Consider the following 19,823-nt stretch of genomic DNA (forward strand, 5'->3'; position numbering starts at 1 on the left):
AATGTGGAAAAGGCAGGCAGAAGAGAGGGCAGAAAGATGCCCCACTGTTCAGAGGATGGAGCATGAGCCACGGCCTGGGGATGGCTATTTGAAGCTGGGAAAATCTGGGGAGGGAGTTTCACCTGGAGGCCCCAGAAAAATCACAGCTCTGCCAACACCTCTACTGGGTCCCAGTGAGGCCCACTCATACTTCTGCTGAATGTGGCTAATGAACTTCTGTTGTTCTAAGACACTAAACCTGCGCTCATCTGTTATGCAGCGGTGGGAACTAATGCACAGCCCCTAGCTGCAATACCAGACTATCTCCAGGCCCTGCCCTGCCCTGCACCCGAACCATCTCTGCTGGCCCTGTGCCCACCACAACCAACAGGAGAGGGAGATCGAAAATGGAGAAGAGTGGGTGGCGCCTGTGGCTCAAAGGGGTAGGGCGCCAGCCCCATATGCCGGAGGTGGTGGGTTCAAACCCAGCCCCAGCCAGAAACTGCAAAAAAAAAAAGAAAATGGAGAAGAGCAGCAGGCAGCCCCAGCCATCCCCCAGGTCATGAGTGATAACACCTGGAGCCCTTTACAATGAGGCAGCAGCCAGAACTATAGCTCCCACCCCTCGTCCTCCTCAAGGACAGGTCTTGAGGGCTGCCCTCCACCTATCCTCTAAATCCTGAAATGGGCAGAGGATCCCTGGGGCAGACAAAATTACATTCAGGGGATTCCATAGAAGACGGGGGGTGGGGAGCACCTAGCTATGTGATCCTGGAAGGTGAGGAAGCTTCACTGAGTCTTACAGAAAGGAGAAGGGAGGGAGGCAGGAGCAGAAGATTCAAGTGTGCGGGGCAGCAGGTAGCTGGCAGAAAGGTGTCAGCTGTGAGCTCCGGGAGGAAGCCGGGCCAGAGCAGCCCTGCCAGCCTGCTGGTGTGTATACTGTCCATGTGGCAGCACAAGCCTGGCTCTTGCCCTCACCCAGGGCTTGGGGGTGATCACTTTGCTTTGCCCCAAAACCTCTTCCACCCAGCCCCTCCCCCACCACACAGAAGCCCAGGCAGGCCTCTGACTGTCAGTTGCTGAGTTCTAGGGTGCTTCACGCACCCTAACCCCAGCTGCTGTCCTGCCTGCCCCACTACCCTAGGGATGGAGCCTGCCCTCCTCCCTGCTCCATTCCAGTCCCTTTCCAGCTTGGTCTGCCCAGAATGCAGCCCTGCCTGATCACCCTGAACTTAGAACCCTTCTGCAGGTCCTGGCAGACAAAGGCAGTCACCACTGCAGGCCCAGGCATCACACCAAGCTCACTGTCCATAGGCTGAGGGGCATCTTCTCTCCCAGGGAGCCTCCCTGTGTATCCAGGCCTTCCCTGGACCCCTTGCTCCCACCGCTCCCACCATACTACCTCCCCACTGGGTCACATGTGCCAACTGGGTCTTTAGAGGCAGAACCTAATGGGACCCCTCAGTGTCCATGGCATGGAAACACCCCATCCCTGGGACCTCTGGTTTTGGCCCACAACCTGGCCTTAAGCAGGCAGATGCCCAGTCCCCAGGCCAGCCCTTGCCCAGGTGAGCAAAGGAGCCGAATCATGAGCTAGCCCCTGCCTGGACACCAGTGCACCCCACTCAGGCCTAGGTGGGTCCAAAGCTTCCTCCTAACAGCCCTGAGGCCAGGCTGGGGCAATGCCCCCTTCCCTAGTACCCCCCAACACTCCCTGGCCAGGTCTCCTGAGGCCTCAGGAGGGGGAGGGGTCCTTGACGTCAGGCCATGATGCCTGATAGGACACACAGGCTGCACACAACCACCCACTGGCAGACCCCCAAAGAAAGGCACAGGAGGACAGAAACTGAGCTGAATCTGGTTCTTAGGAGGGAGGCGATCTCGAAGTCTCATGCCAGAAAGGTGAGCTCCGGGCCAGGAAGGCGCTGGCAGACTCAGTGGGCCTCAGTGGGTGAGAGAAGAGCACGTCCTTGTCCACATCCTCTGATACCAGCTGGGCCACGATCTGCATGATGTCCTGTGGGCAACCACAGGATCAGGGAGCCACAGGCGGGGGACCCCTCAGTGCCTATGGCATGGAAACACTCCATCTCTAGGGACCTCTGGTTTTGGTCCATAGCTCAGCCTTAAGCAAGCAGATGCCCAGTCCCCAGGCCAGCCCTTGCCCAGGTGAGCAAAGGAGCCAAATCCTAAGCTAGGCCCTGCCTAGATGCCAGTGCACCTCACTCTGTCCTCCCCCAGCCCCCACAACCCACGGCCCGCACACCCCACAGCCTGGACTCTTCCAGCTGCCCAGCACTGCCAGCCGCCGGCGCTCATCGATGCTGATGCTCCAGTGGCGGCCCCAGCGTCTGCTATCCGGTGGCTCACACACCTGCGGGGACAGAGTAGCAATCTTGAGTAGACTGGGGTGTACCACCTCTCTGTGAACTCTGCACCCTGGGAGGGAGACTCCAGCTTCCCCTGCTCACTCTCTGCCACCTCCCAGCAGGCCCTCTGGCAATGTGCCTGCAGTGGCTTTGCACTGAGGCCTGCTTCTGTGGACACCCCTCCTCAGCAGGTCAGTCCTGACTGTGAGTCCTTATCTTACAGCTGGTACCTGGTGAGGGGGGTGCTGAAAGGCAGGGCTCAAGGGTCTAAGCCACACCTTTCTCCTCCCAACCCCACTCTAAAATCATCATAGATTTAGAGAAAATATAATGTGGATGTGTCCATTAGGACAAAAGGCTCTAAGACTGGGTGCTGGTGAATGGGAGGTGAGGCCCTGGGAAAGGCCAGAACCAGGCACTGGAATCCCAAGGCCCAGCTTCTGGGGCAAGCCATCTGTGAATGTCCTCCAGATGCTCCCTGGCCAAAGGGCATGCAGGCTGCCTCTGTAAAAAAGGGACCAATACAAACACAAAAAGTATAGCCCCCATTCTCCAAACAATTAAAAATAGAATTACCAGACAATCCAGCTGTCCACCTCTGGGTATGGACCCCAGAGACCAGAGAGCAAGGGTGTTGACACACAGACGTATCTAGGCATCCCCGGATGGGGATGGTTTCATTCTAAGATGGGATGTTATTCACCCTTAAAAAGCAAGAAAATCCTGATACCTCCTGCAGCATGGACAAACTCAAGGATGTTATGCTAGTTGACCAAGCCAGTCACTTAGAGCAAAGCTGTACGGCTGTACCTGCACGAGATCCCAGCCAGGTGAAGTGGAAGGAGGAAAGAAGGGAGGTGTTGTTTAAGGGGACAGAGTCCCAGATTTACAAGATGAGAAAGTTCTGGAGTACTTAGCACTACTGAAATGCACAGTAAAAAATGGTTAAGATGGTAGAAAAAGTGGAAACTTGGACACAGACTAACATGGAAAGAGGACGGACGACTGAGCACAGGTGAGGACAGAGCCTGCAGCACATTCCCCTGCAGTCCTCATCTGGCCATGCTGTGCACGCAGGGTTTGTGCCCCAAATTCCCATGAAGGCCTCACCTCCAAAGTGACAGCATTAGTGTTGGGGCTCAGGGAGGTAAGCAGGCCACGAGGGCGAAGCCTCAGGAGCAGGAGTAGCACCCTTACTTACAGATGGTGCAGACACACCCTCTCCCCACAACAGGAGGACAAGCCAAGGAGGCCCCTCCACTGCACAGCAGCACTTCAGACTCCAGCTTCCCGAGCCGTGTGACATAAACTTCTGTTTGTAAGGTACTTTGGTCCCTAGCCCAGACTGACCAAGACAAGCCAACCCGGCTGGATGGTGATTTTAAACTTCCAGAGTCTTAAGACCTGAGAAGCAATACATTTCTGTTTTTAAAAAAGTGATGTCCCCAGCCCCAGCTAATCTGTGCACTGAGGAAAGCCACAGCTGACTAGTTCAGCCCCTGCCCTGCCCCAGCACAGGGGAGTTTCCTTCCCAGTAAAATGATTAGCCTAGAGGCCGTAGACGCTGAGAGCCGGGCGCCCAGTGTAGAGTGGTGGGAGAGCTGCCCAGCCATGTCCAGGGAGCCTGCAGAGGATGCCCACCTGTGCAGCAAGGAGGCTTCCACCAGGAAATGCACAGCCCCAAGCCAGCCAGAGAGAGAAGAGACTGGGAGGAGGGAGATGGCCAGAGGGGAAAACATGCCACCCTCCTCCTCACCGCTGTTTTTGGAGGTAAGATGTGCCCAGAAAAGAAAAGGAGGGCTGTTCAGAGGACAGGAGAGCTCTTCAAAATCAAAGACACAATTTCTTTTGTTTTTTTTTGTAGAGACAGAGTCTCACTTTATTGCCCTCGGTAGAGTGCCATGGCATCACACAGCTCACTGGGCTGAAGCGATTCTCTTGCCTCAGCCTCCCGAGTAGCTGGGACTACAGGCGCCCGCCACAATGCCCAGCTATTTTTGGTTTGCAGTTCAGCCGGGGCCGGGTTTGAACCCGCCACCCTCAGTATATGGGGCCGGTGCCTTACCGACTGAGCCACAGGAGCCGCCCCAAAGACACAATTTCAAACTGAAGCTGGACGGAGGTGTGGGAAGGTGTTATGCTCAAGCCCCCTGCCTGTGCCAGATGACACACTTTCCCTGTGACGTGTGACTTGATGGCACTTCCCACTGGAGGACATACTCCTGGCCGCACACGTGTTGTCCACAGAGCGCAGGTGTCACAGGTGCTCGTCTGGCCTGAGAGGCCTGTGTCCCCTGTTAACCACAGGCACAGCATTCCCTGGGGAGACCCTGAGAGTGAAGGTCACATGCAAGATGAACAGAAGACAAGAGTTCACTTGTCTCACTGAGATTCCAGAGTCATTAGTTCAGAGCATCGCTACAGCACATGCTGACTAACACACAAGGATTGGAAACAAAAAAAAAAGAAACAACACAACAAACTACAGAACATAGCCGAGAAACATGACAAAACTATAGAGAATCAATCCTGCAGGTCCAATGTGCACCCGATAAAATTTTGAGACAAGGACAGAAAACACATACACACTCACATTCACATCCCAACTGCCCAGAAACGTGGGAGCCAGGCTGGAGGTGGAGAGGCCCACAAAGGACAGAGCACACGCTGACATGACGAGGACAGTCTTGAAACCCTTCAGAGAAATCAGCGGTCCAAATGACCCAGGACACCACACTGCAGCTCAGCAAGCCAGGAGGTGTAGGACAGTGCCCGGAAGTCCTGAAAGACAATTTCCCACCTAAAATTTTCACCTAACAACAAAGTATCATTCAACTGCAAAGGTGGAAGAAAGATATTTTCACATCTTTAGAGTATGTAAAATCTCAAAAAACTTTTAACATCCTCTGAACCCTGCTATACCCCATGAAGACCTTCTCTGAGAGGCAAAACAAGCAGGGCCAGCCAAACGGGTCCTGCAGGGAGGGAGCCAGGGAAAGGTGGGCTTCACGGTCACCGTGAGCAGCAGTAGGGCCAAGGCTCCAGGAAGGCCACTGCCAAGGAAGGTGCTCCCAGATGACCAGACATATTTAAGCCTGTGAGGACTGTCATAGGTTCCTTGGAAATTTTGGGAAAGAATTAACAATTATAGAAAACAGGGTGGGGCACAATGGTTCACGCCTATGATCCCAGCACTTTGGGAGGCAGAGGCAGGTGGATCCTTTTGAGCTCAGGAGTTCAAGACTAAACTGAGCAAGAGTGAGACTTGTCTTTACCGAAAATAAAAAAACCAGCCAGGCATTATGTTGGGCACTTGTAGTCCCAGCTACATAAGAGGCTGAGGCAGGAGGATCACTTGAGCTCAGGAGTTTGAGGTTGCTGTGAGCTGTGATAACGCCAGGGCACTCTAGCCTGGGCACAGAGTGAGACTGTCTCAGAAAGCGGAAGGAGAGGCAAGAAGAAGAAAAGGGAAAAGAAAAGAAAGAGGTGCAGGGGATACCACGATCTCCGTCCAAGAAAGGAGACGTCATGACACCTCAGTCCGAACGGTGGGCCCTGGGCAGGTGGCTCTAAGCTGAGTGCACACATGGCGTTTTTTGGGTGGTTTTTTTCTTTTGAGACAGAGTCTCACTGAGTCACCCTGGGGTTGAGTGCTGTAACATCACAGCTCACAGCAACCTTAAACTCTTGGTCTCAAGTGATTCTCTTGCCTCAGCCTCCCGAGTAGTTGGGACTACAGGCGCCCGCCACAATACCCAGCTATTTTTCAGAGACGGAGTCTCACTCTTGCTCAGGCGATCCACCTGCCTTGGCCTCCAAGAGTACTGGGATTACAGGCGTGAGCCACTGCTCCCCACCTGCACACAAGTTTTAATTAGAGTGGCACAGAACCTAAGAGGTCTGAGTAATTAATAGGCGTGACCTAACAGACATAGGAGACCTTGCACAGAACCCTTGCCACAGAGTCCATGCTCTTACCAAACAAATGGGCTTATGCACATAAACCCTGGCCACCTACAGGTCACCCAGCACAATGTTCTGCAGCTGCCAAGCAACACTCCTGAGGACACAGGCATTCCACAACACCTTACTAATTAATTCCTAGGTGAAAACATATCAAGACTGAACTGCCAATTTATTTAGAGGTGAGCAACAGTGAAAGGAGACACAAAGCCCAGAATAATGACCAAGCAAATCACTGGAAAAGCCAGAAAAAGAAAAAGAGAAATTCACTTAAAGCTTAAAGATAGGATTAGGAAAGATTAATGAATAAATAAGAATACAAAAATTGTGAACAATGATCACAAATGGGTTCTCTAAAAAAACCAATAAACAGACTTAATCTTTTCCTTCCATCTTCCCCACTTTTGCCAACTTTTTCATGGTCAGCATCCAGTAGGGTCTTTTTAGGAACTGCAAGTCCATAGACTTTATCCACTTTTCTATTCAGTTTCCAAAACAGTTTTTTCATTGCTTTAAGCATCTTCAGAGATCCTGGCTGTAAATATTTGAACATTATAAATTTTACAAATGTTTTCTCCAGATCGTTGCCCAACACTTCTGTATCTCTGCACCATTCTTTAAAAACTCTGTAGTCAGATCTGTCAGGCTTTTCCTTCAGGGGTTTTGTGTTTGGCCACAGAAAGGCATTTCTCGCTCCCAGATTCTAAATACTGCTCTTACACACTTGCCGTGGGTTTAACAGTGTTCTTTTTTTTTTCTAGGGGAGGGAGACTGCACTCTAGCACCTTGTAAATGGACAGCCAGCCATTCCACACCATTTGTTATTTTATGTTATGTTTTTTTGAGACAGTCTCAAGCTGTCGCCCCAGGTAGACTGCTATGGTGTCATAGCTCACAGCAACCTCCAACTCAGGCTCAAGCGAGCCTCTGGCCTCAGTTTTTCTATTTTTAGTAGACAGGGTTAGGGGGCAGGGGGGGGTCTCACTTTTTGTGGCTCAGGCTGGTCTCAAACTCTTGAGCTCAAGCTATCCACCCACTTTGGCCTCCTAGAGTCCTGGGTTACAGGCGCGAGCCGCCTCACCTGGCCCCACACCATTTTCCTGCTGCCGTGCTCGGCATAAATTAAACCCCAAGATTTATGCAAGGGTCGATTTCAGGACTGCTTGGCTGAGGTTGTGGATGTTTTTGCCATGCTATACAATTTCATTTTCTTTCTTTCTTCTTTTTCCTCCCCTTCCTCCCTGAGTTAGGGTTTGGGTTCGAGTTTGAACAGAGTCTCATTCTGAGTCTCACTCTGTTACCCTGAATGGAGTGCTGTACTGTCATAGCTCACAGCAACCTCAAACTCTTGGGCTCAAATGATTCTCTTGCCTCAGTTTTTCTATTTTTAGTAGAGACAGGATCTCATTCTTGCTCAAGCTGGTCTTGAACTCCTGACTTAGAGCAGTCCACCAGCCCAAACTCTACACCATTTTAATTGCCAGAGCTTAGAGCAGAGCTTTTCAAAATTGTTGCATTCTCCTTTTCCAAGTAGAATTTTAAAACCTTTGTTTTTCAAAATTGTTGTTTTTAAGCAATTTCAAAATTGTTGCATGGCTCCTTTTCCAAGTAGAATTTTAAAATCTTTGTTTTTTCAAAGATTAGATTTGAATTTTTATGAAAATATTAGTGATATATTGTTTACTTTTGCATGTTTCTAAATGCTGAATAAACAAATGCACATGGCACAGATGGCTGTGTCGCTTGCCTCCTGCACGCAAGAACAGGCCCATTGGACCCACACTGGCCACCTTGGGCAACAGGCATCCACACAGGTGAAGTCCACAGTCCAGGGTCAGTTTGCTGAGTTTGACAGCAAAATATGTGAACGGATGTGAGGCTGTACAGTGTCCTTCTTCATCCCCAGGCTCCAAAGTTCCCTGGCTCCATAGTTATATGCTATAACTGGGCCTGCTGGTTCTATCAGCCCCGAGGATGTCTGTTCACTAGCGCATTCAGCCCATTTTCGTTTATTGAATTAAATAGCATACTAGTGGTCTATCTGCTGCCATGTCCTATGCTCTATTTTTTCCCTAAGTTTCTTCAGATACATTTTTTTGTCAGTAATTTTTCATTAGTTGGACAGAGTAAGTTTAGAGGTCTTAAACTTGAGGAGGTTTAAATCACATGTCTAATTGCACAAAGCTCCTTTATTAATCCAAGCCTTTTTAATCTGGCAGTTGGTGAATGTCCTATACCTGCAGTTGCAGGCAGGGAGCACACCACTCTTGGTCTACTAGTTCTTTTGGTCTTCTAGTTCTACTGTGTGCTAGCTACTTGTCAAAACAATCCAAAATCTTAATTTGTTTGCTTTTATTTTTATTTTTTTTTTTTTTTGTGGTTTTTGGCCGGGGCTGGGTTTGAACCCACCACCTCCGGCATATGGGACAGGCGCCCTACTCCTTGAGCCACAGGCACCACCCAATTTGTTTGGTTTTAAATATCAAATACGGTCCCGTATTCCAACTGAATTTGAAAGACATCAATATTTGTCTCTAGTTCAAATGTTTCTCCCAGGTTTCATCTCCACATACCTGTCTTGAACGTATCTAGATATTTGAATATCTTCACAATTCAAATGCAGTGTGCCAAAAAAAAAAAAAAAAAAAGGAATGGTTCATGAATTTGTGTCAGTCTCGCACAGCTGTGCTGACCCCCCAAGTGAGCACTGCTGCCCAGTCTGTGTTTCCTTCCGTCCTCTCTTGCTGCCTTCTGGGTCAATGTGTTTTGTTTCTATTCCATCCTCCCCTCCCCATTCAAAAGTGTAATTCTCTTTGTTCTTTTAGTATAATCACAGCATGCATGCAAGCCCAGTAAAATCTAAAGTTCACAAACAATTCCGTTCTTGTCTCAAAAAACAAGAGGAAGTTAGAATCCATTAGCTCCACTCACAGGCATGGTGCTGACGTGATACCACGCAAGTGGCATCCTGATTCTACCCGTTTTTCTGTAGGTGACTACTTGTCCCCACGGGTGTCAGTCCCCATCTCCCATGCACTGCCTTCCTTCACATCCGTCATTCCATCCATTTCAGACCTTCTGAGATCACCTATGTTGTTTGAGGTCTGTTCTTTAAAACTGAGGTGACAGTCTCCTGGGGGAAAATTTTGTTGGTTTTCATTTTAAAATTTTATGTATTTAGGCCTTTAGTAAAAGATATTTTTTGGCTTGGCACCCATAGCACAGTGGTTACAGCACCAGTCACATGCACTGAGGGTGACGGGTTCAAACCCAGCCCAGGCCTGCTAAACGACAACTGCAACAACAACAAAAAATAGCCTGGCATTGTGGCCGGTGCCTGTAGTCCCAGCTACTTGGGAGGCTGAGGCAAGAGAATTGCTTAAACCCAAGAGTTTGAGGTTGCTGTGAGCTGTGACGCTACAGCACTCTACTGAGGGTGACATAGTGAGACTCTGTCTCAAAAAAAAAAAAAAAGATATTTTTGCTGTGTAAAACATTTAAGGTTAACCATTGTTCTCTCAGCATACACATATAACTTCCCTGTAAAAGCTTCCACAGCTACCAAATGAGGCACCTGTTAACCTCATTCTCCTTCCAAGGTTGGTTCTCTGTTCTGCTCTCATTGCTCTGAGTCTTTGCCCCTGGCATTCTGCAACTTTACCTTGATGGGTCCAGGCAGATGATCCTCTGATTTATCCTGCTTGGAATCTGCTGGGCTATAAAGACTACTGTCTAACTTACTGCCTGTGACAGCCAGCCTCCAAGGTGGCATCCAGTGACTCTCACCTCCCGGCGTTCACAGCCTTGTGTTGTCCCTCCCACATTAAATAGGGACCAATGTCAACGAAGGCTATTGCAGAAACAATGGAATGTGACTTCCAAGACTTAGACACAGAAGCCACTGCAGCCTCCACCTTCCTCTCCATTCACTGTGGGGGGCCAGTCCCAGCCTTGAGGACACTCAGGCCCCTGTAGGGCAGGGCTGAAGCCTCCTGCCAGTGTCTCACGCTGACTGGGCAGCCCCATGAGTGAGCCGCTGTGGCAGCAGTCTCCAGCCTTACCTGAGCTTTCAGACAACTGTCCCTCTCCATTGTGACTATCACCTCCTGAAAGACCCCAAGCCAAAGCCACCTAGCTAAACAGCTACCAAATTCCTGATCTGTAGAAACTGAGATAAAAGTACTTCTATTGCTTTAAGCTGCTAAGCTTGGGGAAACTTGTTATGCAGCAATAGATCATTCATACATTTCCAAAACACAATGTACATTTAGAATAAAATTTTCGAGATTCATGAAAAGTTTGTTTTTTAAAAAATAGGGACTGCACTGAATTATATGTGGGAAACCTGGTAGGTTTAAAGCATTACACCTGCTCAAGTAATTATATGACACACATATCCAAGAGGGGTTCTATATGTCACCCAGGGACATTTTATAGTGTTGTTCATATAGATACTGAACAAGAACAGATTTATTTCCAAAAACAGCATTTCCATTGGGCCCACCAAAGTGAATGGGGCCCACTTTTCCATTTCATTTTCTGGCTGGTTATTTTTAGTATATTAAAAAACTATTGGGCGGCACCTGTGGCTCAAAGAGATAGGGCGCCAGTCCCATATGCTGGAGGTGGTGGGTTCAAACCCAGCCTCGGCCAAAACACACACACACACACAAACTATTAACCGGCTCAGCGCCTATAGCTCATATACTGGAGCTAGTGGGTTCAAACCCAGCCCGGGCCTGCCAAATAACAATGACAACTACAACCAGAAAATAGCCAGGCATTGTGGCGGGCGCCTGTAGTCCCAGCTACTTGGGAAGCTAAGGCAGAGAACTGCTTAAGTCCAAGAGTTTGAGGTTGCTGTGAACTGTGATCCCACAGCACTCTATGCAGAGCAACCTAGTGAGACTCTGTCTAAAAAAAAAACAAAACAAAAAACAGAACTATTAACCACAACCAAACTCCCTCTTTTATTCATATATATATATTTTTGATATAGAGTCTCACTCTGTCACCCAAGCTAGAGGCCGCACCATGGTGTCCTATCTGACAGCAACCTCAAATTCTTGGGCTCAAGCAATCTTCCTGCTTCAGTCTTCTGAGTAGCTGGGACTACAAGCACTTGCCACAATGTCTGGCTAATTCTTCTATTTTTAGTAGAGATGGAGTCTTGCTCTTGTTCAGACTGAGATCAAGTGATCCTCCTGCTTTGGCCTCCTAGAATGCTGGGATTAAAAGCGTGAAACACTGTGCCTGGATGGTTTTTGGCCTTTTACGGATTTCCAAATTACTTCATTCTTCAGTTACAATTTTATTTATACACAACTTGATTTATTCAGTATACAATCACTGAGCACTATGTGCCAGGCATTGTCCTAAGCAATGTCTGTGAACGGCTGTGAACAAACATGGGTCCTGCTCCTAGCAGGCACATGCATTTGACTGAGGACATCACTCTGGTAATGAAGTTTGGCACCACTGGATGTGTTTTACTATTTATTCAGGATTTTTCTTTTTCTTTTTTTTGCAGTTTTTGACCGGGGCTGGGTTTGAACCCACCACCTCTGGCATATGGGGCAAGCACCCTACTCCTTTGAAGCACAGGCACTGCCCCTTTTTCTTTTTTGAGACAGTCTCACTCCATCACCATGGGTAGAGTACCATGGTATCACCATAGCTCACAGCAACCTCAGACTCCTGGGCTCAAGTGATCCTTCTTGCCTCAGCCTTCCCAATGTCTTGGACTACAGGCACCCAGCACACTACACCTGGCTAGTTTTTCTATTTTTTTTTTTTGTAAAGATGGGGTCTTGCTCAGGCTGGTCTCAAACTCCTGAGCTCAGGCAACCCACCTTAGCCTCCCAGAGTGCTGGGATTACAGGCATGAACTACCAACTTATGCCCATAACTGGTTCATGGTTTCTTTTCCCTCTCCTCCTCTCCCCAGCACTGGTGTGAGAATGAGGCTAGTGCCATGCCATTAGCAGCTCTGGGCTGTTGAAACCTCAACACTGGGCATGGCTTATTTCGGAGTGCCCGCCTGTGCCTTCCCCTGGGCACCCACATTTTCCAGGTAAGATCTAGGACCACTTTAGTGTTTGTTATTAGTGGCTTGATTTTTTTCTAACCTTTCCCTTTCCAGGGTCTTTACCCTCCCCCATTGTGACATTTTATTATTTTTTAAGACAGTCTCACTATGTCGCCCTCAGTAGAGTGCAGTGGCATCACAGCTCATAGCAACCTCAGACTCTTGGGCTTAAGTGATTCTCCTGCCTCAGCCTCCCAAGTAGACGGGACTACAGGAACCTGCCACAATGCTCAGCTACTTTTTTGTTGCAGTTGTCATTGTTTAGCTGGCCTGGGCCAGGTTTGAACCCGCCAGCCTGGGTGTATGTGGCTGGTGCTGCAACCACTGTGCTACGCATACTGAGACAACCCATTGTGACATCTTGCAGGGACCACAAATTCTGTACTCCTGCTGGGTATCCCGCAGCACTCTCACAGGAACTAAGACTAGGTTCCTTCCTGGTTTCTCAACTTTTTTTGTGTGTGTGGTTTTTGGCCAGGGCTGGGTTTGAACCCGCCACCTCCGGCATATGGGACCGACGCCCTACTCCTTTCTTTTTTTTTTTTTTTTGTAGAGGCAGAGTCTCACTTTACAGCCCTCGGTAGAGTGCCGTGGCCTCACACAGCTCACAGCAACCTCCAACTCCTGGGCTTAAGCGATTGTCCTGCCTCAGCCTCCCGAGTAGCTGGGACCACAGGCGCCTGCCACAACGCCCGGCTATTTCTTGGTTGCAGTTTGGCCGGGGCTGGGTTTGAACCCGCCACCCTCGGTATATGGGGCCGGCGCCTTACCAACTGAGCCACAGGCGCCGCCCAACGACGCCCTACTCCTTGAGCCACAGACACCGCCCTCTTCCTGGTTTCTCTAACATTCGACTCCCTGCTGGCTTTGCTCCTCTTTCTTGGATGTTGGTACTTTATGTCTTCTAAGTTTATCATTTTCTCTCCCACTTCCCATTCTCCAGGTGATTCATTTATATTCCAACCCTTTTACCGAACATTCCAAAGCTGCTGTTTGTTAGAATGCTTTAAAAAATTTTCTGAATGTTCCTTTTTATCCACCATTTCCCACTTGTTTTATGCATGGGATATCCTCTTTTCCATTCCTGAGGATTTCGTTCCCTGTCATACCTGTTGCTCCCATCTCCAGGTCCTCATCTATAGTCACGTTAAATGGGAGAAGCTATGATGCCACCTAGAACTCCATGGAATGGAGATTGTTGAGTATTATTTGAACAGGGTGAGTGTAGCAGGCAGGGCGAGTCTGGCAATAGCTATCTGTGAACCTCTTCCTGGGAAGGAGCCAAGTCCACGGCCCAATGCCATCCTTTTGCAGCCTGATTTCCAGTCTTGCCAGCACCATTGGTGGACCGCTGAATGGCCTTGCCACCCGTGGGCTGTGTTGCTATCTGGAAAGTCTTACCCTGTCACATAGGCTGGGGCACAGGGGCATCATAGCCTGTTTTCACATGTTGCTAAATTTCAAAAAGCTACCCTTACCCTGTAAGTGTAAAGGAATTTTCCCAGGGTTTCTTCTGTCACTTTTATGGTTTTCAGTTTTCTACAGTTAAAACTTTGGATACAAAGTTTGTGTTGGCACTTGATAAGATGGGACTACAACTTTTCTTCTAGATATCAACAGTTTCCCAGCATAATCTGTTGGGAAGTCCATCTTTTCCCCATTGATTTGAGGTACGATGTTCATCCCACGCTGTGTCTGTAGGTATTCAGGTCATTTCTTTACTTTCTATTTGGTTGTGCTGTTCATGTGCCATCTGGTTAGGTCCCCACAAGGAACTCCTATCTGCTGGGCTGAGGCTTTCATGGCTATCTTTATTTTTCATTTGAACTTTGACCAGGTGGGTAGATGCAAAGAGAAGACAACTTTTATTATGATTATACCACACTGGAAAATGCCTTTGGGAGACACCCCCATGCTGGTGAGAACTCCTTTCCCAGAACACGGCGTCTCTCCATGTCTCTTTTTAATTCTTTGAGGTTAAAGTTTCCCTCACGTTTCACGTATTTCTTAAGTTTAGTCCTGTTGTCAAATGCAAACTGGCCTTTTTCCATTATCTTCCAGAGTCCGCTCTTTCTATCTACAAAGGCTACTGATTTCTGTGTGGTCACGGGCACCCTCATCCTGAACCACCCCTGTACCCTGTACTGACCACGACAGGCAGCTACACCGTCTCCAGGTGGTGCTGGCTGTCTGGTGCCTGTGGGCTGCTCATTCACATTTAAAGCTTAAGCGTGTGGGCAGGCGTGCTTGGTGGCTGCTTCAGCAGGACCCCATTGAATCCCAGAGGCAGCCTCCTCGGCTCTGTCCTAGCTCCAGTCTCAATCTCCTATTGAATTCTTCCCCAGTTCTCCAACCTATGGTTCCTGCTATCTTAAGAGCCTGTGGTCATTTCAGCAGGACTGTTAAGCACGTGTCCAGGGCTAAAGCTCCATTTCCTGATCCAGGCTGGACATTGGGTGAAGTCTCCTCCTTGGCCACAGCCCAGGTCACTTGCACTCTAGAAGCATGTGTCCAGTGCCACATGGCACAGATAAGCTCATCTCTCCTGGGCTGAGGCTTGGAAGGGAGAGGGAAGAAGGCCTTATTTAGCTGGGTCAAGGGCTCCCTGGGAGGTGATACCCAAGAAGGGGCTATAAGATCTGGAGAGGAGCGCTCTGTGCCAAGGAGACATCGAGGTGTACAAAAAGGAAGAGCACCGTACAGAGAGAGGGTGATCCATTGCACCCCTCAGGGCCATAGCCAACAACCTAATCTCCTTCATGGGCTGGAGAGGAGGAGGCAGAGGAACTCCACACAGGAGACCAAGCCTATGGGGGCTAATCCCGTCCCCAAACCAGAAATCTGCAAGTGGGCAGAGATACATCAATGTTCTCTTCCCACCCTCGGTCACCAGTCTCTCCCCTCTCCTGCCCATAGCTCTACAGGATCCTTCAGCCCCACTCTTCTGCCTCCCAGCTCATCCTTCACTCCATTACTCCCAGCCATCATTCCATCTCTTGAAACTGCAAATGTGGCTGGGCTGCCTGAGAAGGGCCTCTGTGTACTTGAAGACTGTGGGCCAAACAGAGCCCTCTCCCAAATTCCCACATCTTTGCCCCTTGGACACAGGGCCCTGCATCTCTTTCCCACCCTGTCCAGAATGGAAGCACTGTAGCCCTGTCCTTCCTCCTGGGCAGACCTCACCCAACACGAACTGTGTGTGCTGTCTGGATCACCTATCTTGAGATGCAGAAGCTGCTGGTTTAGTCCCTGCTGGAGTCCCCAGCATCCCACACCTAGCAGAGGCATTATAGGCATTTGGGCCTGAAGGACACAGGTGGGAAGACACGAGGTGGGTGTGGAAGGTGGTCCAGAAGCCTTTCTTTTCCCACTGCCTTTTAACCTGAATTTGTGACCTTGGTGAACACGCCTGCAGACTGGTACACACGCCGCAGTGTGTGGATTGACAGCTCCCCACACTGACCTGGCTATAAGACCAACACTCTGACCAAGAAGGCCCTCAGGTGCCTGGGAGCTCTTGGATTGAGCTCATCACAGCCTAAACCCATCCATGAACTAGGTTTTGAACCTCCCCAGAGAGGGAAGTCAGGCTTCCTTGGCTCAGGGGTGTATCCTCAAGGCCAGCAGTGTGTGGCTACTCTCTCCACTGTCCTGGTGCAAATCTGCTGCTTACCACACAGTGGTCGGTGGACTGCAAAGGTGCTTCCGACCTGGGACTGTCACAAGCTACTAGGAATGTTTTGGTCTCAACTTTGACAAATTCTCCTCCTGAGAGCTGACCTACCTGGAGGGGAGGACAACCTTCCTGCAACAAGGGTCTCCTTTTCCCTCCATCTTGCTGCTCTCTCGGCCTATGGTGGGGGCGGTAAGCACTCTGACCTGAGGCAGGTACACTCTGTGCCCTCTTCCTGACCATGGGTGCCCTCTCTGCGCCCAGCAGAGCGAGTGGCCCACTAGCCAGGGAGGCAAGAGGGGTACAGGTGCACCTACGTGCCCAACCAGGAACGTGGGGCAGACCATCACCCCACCCCCCCGCCGGCCCATTGTCTGTTTCTCATCACTCCTGATTCAGCCCTCCCCTAAGGTCTAAGCAGCCCCTCCCCTGTGCCCACCGCACCAGCCCACCCCAAAGCCAGCTCCTGGCATTTCCACAGAGGAGCCCCGGTGGAGCGAAGGGAGGTGGCCTGGGCCGGAGCTTCCTCTGCTTACCCAGTCCTGCTGAATGCTGCTCTGGGCACTGGACTGGACCCAAGCGGCCATCGGACCCACCGGGTGCGAGGGCTGCCTGAGCTCTGGGGGGAGCAGCAACTCCGGCTTACTTCCTTGGGGAGGCAGCTCCTGGCCGGTCATCGCCATCCCTAGCAGGCTCCTCATCTGCGCTCCAGTCTCTGAGGAAGGAGCTAAAGCTGGCCAGGCAGGGCCCCCAAGACCACCTGTGTCCTCGCCACTACCCAGGCCCCCAGGGCGGACGGGGAAAGGGGCGCCTTCCGACCGCCGGGCAGACACTGCGGGGTGAGCCTCGAGCCGGTAAGCCCAGCGGCCGGGCGGCGCGGGCACCCCAGCTCCCGCCGCCCTCCCCTACGTGAGCCCCTCTTTCTGCCCTGCCGTCCCCACCCGCGGACCGCTCCGCCTCCGAGGGCTCCCCGAAGGCTCCCGGGCTTCCGCGCCGACTCCCGGCTTCACCTGCCCCTCAGCCTGCACCGTACGAGCTCAGCACCCGCGCGGTCTGGCACTGAGGAGCAACACGCCCTCAGAGAACGGAGGCCAGAGCGCTCCTCACCCCTCCCCCGGCCTCTGTGACCTCGGCGTCGAACAGCCGGAAGCCCAGGCCCGCGCCCTCCACGCCGGCTCTCTCCAGGCGGTCAGAGTCGGCGGCGCGAGTACGCAGGATTCGCTGCGGAGCGGGGGGACCGGCCCGCAGCGGATTGGGGGAGGCCAAAGCGAGAGGGGGTGGGGCTCACCGCGCTGGGTCGCAGCGTGCACAGCGGAGCTGCTGCCGGAACTTCCGCCCAGAAGGACCCGCGCCGCGCCTGCGCCGTGGGTGCTCCGCCTTTCGGGCTGGAGCTCCGCAAAGTCCGTCTCCCGTACGCGCCCGGCCTCCCCGGGGGCGGCCGGCGGAGGGCCCTCAGATTTCTTCGTGTGGCAGCAGCACCTTGGAATAGTCCACATGGTCACATACGTGGCACATTAGAGTCTGTTTCCCCAAAGCCACGTACACGAATCTTGTTCCCAGTAAAAAAGGAAAAACGTACACCCTAGAAACAGTGCGACGCGACCCATGTGGCAGCACCGACCCTGATGGGACTCGCTAAGGGGCCAGCTCTTTTGCCTGCACCAGGGCGGAGCTAGCCCATGTCACACTGGACACCGACCACCGGTGACTGGGGACTGAGTGTCTCTGCTCCGGGGGTGGGGGGAAGTGGCCCGGAGGCTCTGGACTGAGGTCCAGGGATGCACATTTCACGCACATCCACCAGCCTCCACCTCACCCGCACAAGGACTGTCAAGTGGCTGTGGCCTCTAGTCATCCTTTAAGGGAACAAAGTGCTTTTCCATGTACCATGTACCATTAAAGTATTGAGACAAGACTGTTAAGGACCATTATTTCACTTCCAAGAAACACATTCAGCGTCCGTTCTGATTCACCTATGCAAGTTTCAACTTGCTCAGCTTATGGGTGTTGCTGGGAGGGCTTTGTTTTTGTCTAAGGATTTTATGTTCCTTGAATTTTGTGTATTTCATAATGACCTACATAACTTCAGAACAGCTCCATGAGGTGGGCAGTGGGAATGTGACCACCCTATTTTTAACCAACAGGTAATCAGGCACAGGGAAGGGGCAAGCACAGCAGAGGTCACTACCTGACTAGCCCAGGGCATGGTGTGGTGGGTGGGATGTGGTTCTCAGGTATAGGACTGACCAACAGCTGAGGTCTGCAGGCTGCGGGTACACATGGGACCTCCCACTGATAGATAGAGGCTGTGCCCATGTTCTCCCTCAAGTGTGTGAGGATGAGCATGGAGCTGTGGAACCCAACAGGGAGAGTGTGGGGGGCTCCCTACAGCCAGGGTGGGCAGGACAAGGCAGCCCACTGGGACGCCTTCCTCTAAAAGCTGCTCTAAGGCTAAAGCCAAGTCAAGGGAGTTTTCACCATCTCTTTCCTGCTGAGTACAACCATGGCAAAGAAACTGAGCCTAATAGGCTCTGCAGCCAGGTGAAGGCCTGTAGGAAGGAGAGGGGAGGGGCACTCGTTTTTGAGCCTCTGCTATGAGGCCAGGGCCTGTTCCCTTACCCAGACCTTTGCAAATGCGGCAGAACCTCCAGGAGGACCAAGGAGTGACAAGGAGGGCCTGCTCACAGCACTAGCCCTAAGACCTTGACAGGAATGAAATGACCATGATCAGCCACTATGGGGTTGGGGGGCAGGTAAGTCACAGGTAAGAAAAGTAGGCCATCTGTCACTCCACAGAGGGCAGTCACTCCACCACTGGCTCTGCCGCTGTTCTCAGTCTGCCCTGTGCTCGGTACTTTTTTCTGAGCACAGCCTTGGCCAGCTCTCCATCCCAAGAAACAAGGCCCAGAGCCTATGAAGGCCACAGCCTTCAAGGCCATCTGTCACTCCACAGAGGGCAGTCACTCCACCAGTGGCTCTGCTGCTGTTCTCAGTCTGCCCTGTGCTCGGTACTTTTTTCTGAGCACAGCCTTGGCCAGCTCTCCATCCCAAGAAACAAGGCCCAGAGCCTATGAAGGCCACTGCCTTCAAGGGGACAAGAGCTGGGTAGGATCTTTGTATGGAGACTCCAGGGTACAGGCTTGTCGAGGGAGGCAGGACTGAGGGAGCATCCCTCCCTCATGGGACAGCAGGCAGCACAAACAGGTGGCAGTTGGGTTACCTCTCACCTACTGTGTGGCAAGGCAGGTGCTAGCCGGGATGGGATCCCAATGCAAAATAACCCTCTATGGAGCCTGGCCTAGAGAAGCGCCAAGTCCTGCAGGGGTTACCTGGCTATACCCATGGCTCTGAAGGGACAGCCTCTCTGGTCAGTTCAACCTCCTCCAGCCTTCACTGGCCACATGGCTCCTGCACATGACACGCACGTGCCTCACAGCTGTCCCCACATGCACAACCCCAGATCTCAGCTCACACAGCTGGCTCTATATGCTCCCAGGGAGCTGAGGAGAGCCAGGGGGAGACTCAGACCCGGCCCGGCCACCTCTGTCTCTTGGGCTGGACTCTGGGACATTTGCTAGGTCTGCCTAGGGCCTGAGAGGCCCTGTGCTTGCTGAGCTGAGGGCAGTGACATGGCACAGAAGCAACAGCAGCATCTCACAAATAGCCTGAAGGTGCTGAAAGGTAAGAATGGTGGGCAGGGGCTCGGGGAAATGGGACAGGCGTCTGCTGGCTCTGCCCAGCTCCACGGGAA

At 51.5% G+C, this 19,823-nt stretch overlaps 1 protein-coding gene across 4 annotated transcripts; it reads right to left on the reverse strand.

Annotated features, from left to right (window-relative positions):
- Nucleotides 1-1,159: 1,159 nt before the first annotated feature.
- Nucleotides 1,160-19,712, reverse strand: TEX22 (testis expressed 22). Of its 4 annotated transcripts, none has more exons than XR_008380634.1 (5): nucleotides 16,609-17,354; nucleotides 4,942-5,129; nucleotides 2,925-4,678; nucleotides 2,246-2,353; nucleotides 1,966-1,996 (listed from the first exon to the last, which is right to left on the reverse strand). XR_008380634.1 is itself a non-coding variant. In XM_053594131.1 (4 exons), the coding sequence occupies exons 1-4, from the start codon at nucleotides 17,566-17,568 to the stop codon at nucleotides 1,844-1,846; spliced, it is 552 nt and encodes a 183-aa protein (XP_053450106.1). In that variant the 5' UTR covers nucleotides 17,569-19,712; the 3' UTR covers nucleotides 1,160-1,843. The 4 variants fall into 4 exon arrangements, 1 of the variants encoding a protein (XP_053450106.1); XR_008380635.1 differs by lacking the exon at nucleotides 1,966-1,996 and adding an exon at nucleotides 2,019-2,047; XM_053594131.1 differs by lacking the exons at nucleotides 2,925-4,678; nucleotides 4,942-5,129 and adding an exon at nucleotides 17,361-19,712 and having other exon boundaries at nucleotides 1,160-1,996; nucleotides 16,609-16,691.
- Between the last annotated feature and the right edge of the window lie 111 nt (nucleotides 19,713-19,823).

The sequence above is a fragment of the Nycticebus coucang genome, chromosome 6 (assembly GCF_027406575.1).
Source record: "Nycticebus coucang isolate mNycCou1 chromosome 6, mNycCou1.pri, whole genome shotgun sequence".
Classification (NCBI taxonomy): domain Eukaryota; kingdom Metazoa; phylum Chordata; class Mammalia; order Primates; family Lorisidae; genus Nycticebus; species Nycticebus coucang.

Excerpts from the sequence above, each read along its gene's own strand:
- TEX22 (XM_053594131.1), bottom strand. The coding sequence starts at position 17,568 with ATGTGGACTATTCCAAGGTGCTGCTGCCACACGAAGAAATCTGAGGGC. Across the intron at positions 16,692-17,360 it reads GCACGCTGCGACCCAGCGCG|AGCTCAGGCAGCCCTCGCAC; the intron begins GTGAGCCCCACC and ends TGCTCCCCCCAG. Across the intron at positions 1,997-2,245 it reads GGAAGAGTCCAGGCTGTGGG|GACATCATGCAGATCGTGGC; the intron begins GTGTGCGGGCCG and ends GGTTGCCCACAG.